The sequence below is a fragment of the Nanorana parkeri genome, unplaced genomic scaffold (assembly GCF_000935625.1).
Source record: "Nanorana parkeri isolate BGI_ZX_2015 unplaced genomic scaffold, ASM93562v1 scaffold126, whole genome shotgun sequence".
Taxonomy (NCBI): domain Eukaryota; kingdom Metazoa; phylum Chordata; class Amphibia; order Anura; family Dicroglossidae; genus Nanorana; species Nanorana parkeri.
The window spans coordinates 728423-734422 of NW_017306394.1; the positions used below are offsets into that span (position 1 = coordinate 728423).

Below are 6000 nucleotides of genomic sequence, written 5' to 3' on the forward strand. Positions count from 1 at the left end.
GCCCGCCCCCCTTGTGAATGAGTAAGGGTTACTTGTACTCCTTATTCACTAAAGTGTTAAATTAAAATGTAAACAAACACATCAGACTTGCCCAAAAAATACTTGAATTGAACAAAAAACACCACCAAAGTTTTCGACATCTGAGTCCTTAGTCCTTCCTTCACATCTAAGTCTCCCCTTCACATCTGAGTCTCCAGTCCTTCCTTAACATCTGAGTCCTCAGTCCCTCCATCAGGAGGCAGCATGGCAGAGAGTGGGAGGTGTAGCACTCCTAGAGGGAGGTGAACGTCTATCCTTTTCTGAATGTATCCCACTTTCTCTGGATTAGCGTCATTCATTCCCATGGTGCTGGCGGCCAGCCTGCCTGCCTGCACCGTGGAAAGGCATGACGCTGTGTGAAAATTTCAAGGTACCACACGGTGCCACAGTACCCTGATTCAGAAATGCTGCTGTTCATTGTTCTTATACCAAAACTAATAACTAAATTACATTTTAAAAAATGCATTAGGTGAAAATTCTCTGTGAGTTACTTGTTATGTTATAACATCTGTTGTTCTGTACTTATAGTCAGAGTTGTACCAATGGGTCAGTTGCATTGTCAGCAGTTTCTATAGGGATGGTGTTAAACTTCCTAAACCAGTTGTCGGAGCTTCATTGTATATTGTAGAAGGTGTAGAGTGTGTATTGCTGCCTCTCCTAATCTCCTTGGGTGCCTCCAGTCCTGTAGAGGCAACTATGCCCCCCCCCCATCCCATTATAGCAGTTTAATACCTGGGTGGAACACAAGGTGTAGGTGAGCTGCGTCATACTGATCCGGCGAAGGGTTTATTAGCATTACACATTAGTCGTTAAAGTGTTTTTCTCCCATCAGAAAGAAAATGGCAAAATACCTGAATCATTGTCTATTGTCATTTCATGCTCATTACTCACAATTATAAGACACTTGTCAGAAATGCTGAATCAGGATTTTGTACTTCTCTGTCATATCAACCAATCAGATCCTGCTGTAATTTTACTAGTAGGGGTTTAAAAAAGAAAAATGGACCAAATATCCCCAGAATGACCAGATAGACATACTTGACGTCTATGTACCTGCTGGAAGCCATTTTTATACCAATTTGGTGCTCATTGTCAAATGTGGAACTTATGAGGTGCTTATTCTTGTTAAAAATAAAAATGTCTCTTTAATGTATTCTGTACAATGAAATCTGCCTGTGTCCTCGTGTCATTGTGTGTTTTTCTGTCTGATCTAGGGGTCTGGGTGGAGAGTTAATGAGACCAGCAGGTAAGCCTCATGTAATACCATGTAATGCCACACTTAACGTACTCCGGCCGGTCTTCCCTCCTAGAGCCCAATGTTATCAGTCCTCCTTGTATTCCCTGATCCCCATCAGATCGCAATCTCACTGAGCTGACCCGGGATAAACATTACAAGATTTGTTGCAGGCCTCCTATTATAGCTGGATTACTGTCTGCTTTCATTGCGGTATTAAAGGGATAGAACAAGCAGGATTGTCGTCTGAGCTCTTTAGCCATGTCCAGCCAGAAGGACTCAGCTACTGTATTGATGGTCTTCATTTCAAGCCTTTTGACCCTGTCCCCCACAATGACCTGGGGCTCAGAGCTTCATAAAAAGAGACTTGGGTCTTCTACAGTACATAGACCGACACTTCAAGTCGGCTGCCCAACTATCTGCACCAGAAATTAGTGGTCATCACATTTTTAGAAGTCATTTTGTCTGTGGTGCCATTAGTATCAGTCAGAGTTTTCTGTTATTCTCCTGCTGCAGGTTATGCCAGGGCTGGGCAAATCCAAGCAGCCAGGTAGCAAATGTCCCTTAAGAATTACAACTTTTGAGGGTTTTCTCTCAGCGTCAATGGAGCTGGCTCCTAAAAACAAAACCTGCTGGCTCCCGGAATCCATAATTAATTGTCCACCTTTGGGTTATGCAATATCTGGTTACTTGGTATTGACACAATGATTTTTCTTGTAGGCCGTTTGTCATTTATATAGTAATTATAGTTGTGATTCAGTGTTTGTTATTAACCTAATATATTGTTATGCCATTCATTTACACAGCAGTCTACATATTGCACATTCACATCAGCCCCTGCCCTCAAGGAGTTTACAGTCTCAGGTCCCTATCTCACATATGTACTAGGGCCTGTTTAGACAGTGGACAATAACTTTACCAGCATGTCTTTGAAGTATGGGGGGAACCAATGCAAAGGAAACCCTTGCATAGGGAGAGCATCCATACTCCATGCAGAGAGTGTCCTGGCCAGGATTCGAACCAAAGGGCCCCAGTGCTGCACAACAGAAGTGCTAATTACTAAGCCAATGTGCTGCCTATAGTCACTGTACTGCCCACATGAATTCTGCAGATGTATAGTATGTCACAGTATATGCAGAATATACTCTTAACAGGGTCCCAAGGCATCGTATGTCGTTGAACTGTCAGTAGTGTAGTGCTCCTTGACTATGGTTTGTGTCCTAATCTGTGTTTGCTTTTTTTTGTTTTGCCAGTTTGCCTTTTGATAGAAAATCTTTCCCTCTCCAAAATCCCACACCCGGGAGATGCTGCAATAGGTACGTTCATGTTAAAGGAAAGGTTAGGAATTTAACAGGAAATGCAGTAACCAGGCTGTATATGCAGGAGAGTTAGAAAGGGTATCACTGGGGGCAGTATGTACAGGAGAGGAGTGTGGAGGGTATGACAGGGGGCAGTATGTACAGGAGAGGAGTGTGGAGGGTATGACTGGGGGCAGTCTGTACAGGAGAGGAGTGTGGAGGGTATGACAGGGGGCAGTATGTACAGGAGAGAAGTGTGGATGGTATGACTGGGGGCAGTCTGTACAGGAGAGGAGTGTGGAGGGTATGACTGGGGGCAGTATGTACAGTAGAGGAGTGGGGAGGGTATGACTGGGGGCAGTATGTACAGGAGAGGAGTGCTGAGGGTATGATGGGGGCAGTATGTACAGGAGAGGAGTGCTGAGGGTATGATGGGGGCAGTATGTACAGGAGAGGAGTGTGGAGGGTATGATGGGGGCAGTATGTACAGGAGAGGAGTGCTGAGGGTATGATGGGGGCAGTAGGTATTTGGTTTTGTTTCTGCTTTGTGTGACATATCAGATGGCCAGCCAGGTACTGAACTGTTCATGAGAGGTTGCAGTGAGCAACATGTGAGGGTCTGTGAGCTCCATGAAGCCAGAGAGGTTGGTTGTATGAAGGAAATGTTTTGAATTGCTTGTTTTCTCCGTTTATAAATCCAGTAACTCATCTTTTTTTATTTCTATCTCAGCCGATTGGCAGCAGCTTATCAATGACACTTTGAAAAGCCTCCATTTGTTCTCCAGCTCTGCCCGTCAGAAGATAAAGGTACGGCCCTCTCACCCCATCAATAGGGTCTCTTACCAGACCTCCACAATACGTAGTGTCCTGTGTCAGATGCATGCATTATTTTCATCAGTGGACAGCAAAGATTAGAATTAGGACCACAGTACACAGAGGAGCCTTGATGAGGCCGGCGGCCTCCACATATTTTGCAAATGTGGTGCAATCAAAGCTTCTGTTTGAATGCAGATTGTTAGACAGTGAAATTTGTTTTGTTGCAGGCTGGCTGGTATGTGTTCTGGGAAATGTCTGTATTTGGTATAAGCACATTCAAATATTTTTATATATTCATAACAAGCAGCAAATTAACTTTAAAGCAAGCCCCACGGACCTCTGTATCTACAGGCACTGTGGAGCAAATAATTCTTATGGTTGACAACAGAGGCTCTGAGGCTGTCAGCTTGAACTTGTAGGTGACAGATTCTCTTTATGGAGCCTTACTTGCAATATAGGAGACGGTGCACAGCATAGTGCTCGGTCTCCTGTGCAGCCCGGCTTGTGACAGCTGAGACAGGAAGGGCTGTGAGTACAGTGCTCCTGTCTCACTGTTCAGAGAATGAATGTTCTCCGGTCTGCTCCCCCCTCTCCTGAAGTAATTTGCCCCCAAAAGAGCAGGGGACCCCAAAAACCACGGTGGGAGGGACAAGCAGGCTGCAACAAATGCGGTTGTACAGCCGCCCAGATCACTTGTACAAAACGAGCTGCGGCTTTCCTGCTCTACATCTAGTCCCAGGCATTGGGCGATAGGAATTGGGCACCCCCGAGTAACTGATTGAAATATATTTGTAAAGTGATACCACCCCTGTCGCCCCCTTCTCCCCCCACGCCCACCCCGGTATAAACACTTCTCAGATAATTCGTCAAGCTGAGTCGGGGGAAATAATGCTGTTTTTATATAGTCGTTTGGAGCCATAAACATGTCTTGAAATTTAGTATCTGTAATTCTTCGTCATGTCTCTTTGTCTGTGATGTGATAATCCCCATGTTCTACTCATTGCCTGCAGGAAGCCGCTGTGTCATCCCTGTCCGCCTTGTGTAATGAATTTTATCAGGACCCGGACGGAGAGGTCGATCCAGTCCAGCGAGGTAGGTGATTCACATCAGGGCCTTCTTTGTTTTTTATTTCTGAAGGGACCAAATTAATGACAGGAGCCGCAGCAGCCATGGCTGAGCTATGTTAAGACAATTAACTTTGGGACATATGGACCCAGCCCTGTGGTCACACCTACATCTCTATACTAAGAGCTGCGTTTTAATTGGACGGGTGGCGTTTGCCATGATTCATTCATGTTTTTTGTATCCTGAAAGAGGAAAAGAGGCCGCAGGGGACGAAAGTAAAGGGATTGTTCCGTACCGAGCCCTGGAGCCATTTGTAGGTGTTTCTGCTTTAAATTGCACCATGGTTGTCTTAGACTTCCTGTCTTGCCACAAGAATCAACATGTCAACCAAGTTTTTCACCATGTCGGCATGTAAGTGCAGAGGAGCAAAGTGACATATTCAAATGGTGATCTGAACAGCTGTTGTCTAGTGAAGAATTATATTATAAATAGGGATGTCCCGATGCCACTTTTTCAGGCCCAATTACAAGTACAAGTACATCACCTCATGTACTTGCCGATACCAATTACCGATACTTTTTCTTAAAGGGACAGTTGACTTTAAATGATCCATAGTACAACTACATGTTATAACTGGTCCAGTGGGAGGAGCTCCAGGTTGGGTCCTAATTCAGCTGGCTTAGAGGTGCCTGCCCGCTAAATTAGAACCCCACCTGGAGCTCCTCTCGCCTGACTCGTCCCCGCTCCCCTGCTCTTGACTGGCCGCTGCAGGGTCATCTGGCAGTCTCCGGGTCCTAATTTAGGTGGCCGGAGACTGCCAGATGACCCCGCTCGGAGCGCTGCCCACCGGAGCAGCAGTGACGCGACGCTCGGCAAGTAAGAAGAAAAAAAAACAAAACATAGCGCAAGCTTCGGTGCTAGGCTTCGGGGCATTTTGACAAGTACAAGTACTTGTCAAAATGCCCTGTATCGGGCCCGATTCCGATGCTAGCAGTTATATAGTCAGGAGCTGAGGAAACCCAGCGGGCCAGCATATGACATCATTACCGAGGACAGGGGGGTATCATGAAAAATGGTGTCTTTACTCACAATGTAGGAAAGGGTTCTTTACTGTGAGATCGGAAAAGACACATCAATTGATTGCAACCAAAAAGATATTAAATTATTCTAGAAACACTTATAAAGAATGATCAAATTTATCAAAATAATCCTCCTTGACCCCCAAAGACAATCGTGCTCCCCGGATAAAAAATGAAATGTTATTCCCTTGTAATAGCCAGCTACGTTTTTTGTGTTTTTAGAAACACCCCCAGCCTTCTTTTGAAGAGACGTTGGCTAGAAATAGCTCCTGTCGGCCTCTGTTCCTCATTTTCACAGTTTTTACTGTAAGGAAGCCTTTCTGTATGTTGAGAATAAACCTCCCTCCTCCAGGTGGAAAGAGCACCCCTTGTCTTTTACAATGACCTCATAGTGAACACCTTTGCACAAAGGATTGTTCTGTAGGCAGCAAGTCAGTGATGGGATCTTAAATCGGACTGGATGCAGAGG

At 45.2% G+C, this 6000-nt stretch overlaps 1 protein-coding gene across 1 annotated transcript in view; it reads left to right on the forward strand.

Annotated features, from left to right (window-relative positions):
* The window catches only part of TBCD (tubulin folding cofactor D), a 171932-nt gene that overhangs the window by 130065 nt on the left and 35867 nt on the right, over window positions 1-6000 (forward strand). Inside the window, exons 23-26 of the mRNA XM_018553643.1 lie at window positions 1254-1285; window positions 2527-2589; window positions 3302-3378; window positions 4398-4479. Coding sequence (XP_018409145.1) covers window positions 1254-1285; window positions 2527-2589; window positions 3302-3378; window positions 4398-4479 — 254 coding nt within the window. The remainder of the gene's footprint in view (window positions 1-1253; window positions 1286-2526; window positions 2590-3301; window positions 3379-4397; window positions 4480-6000) is intronic.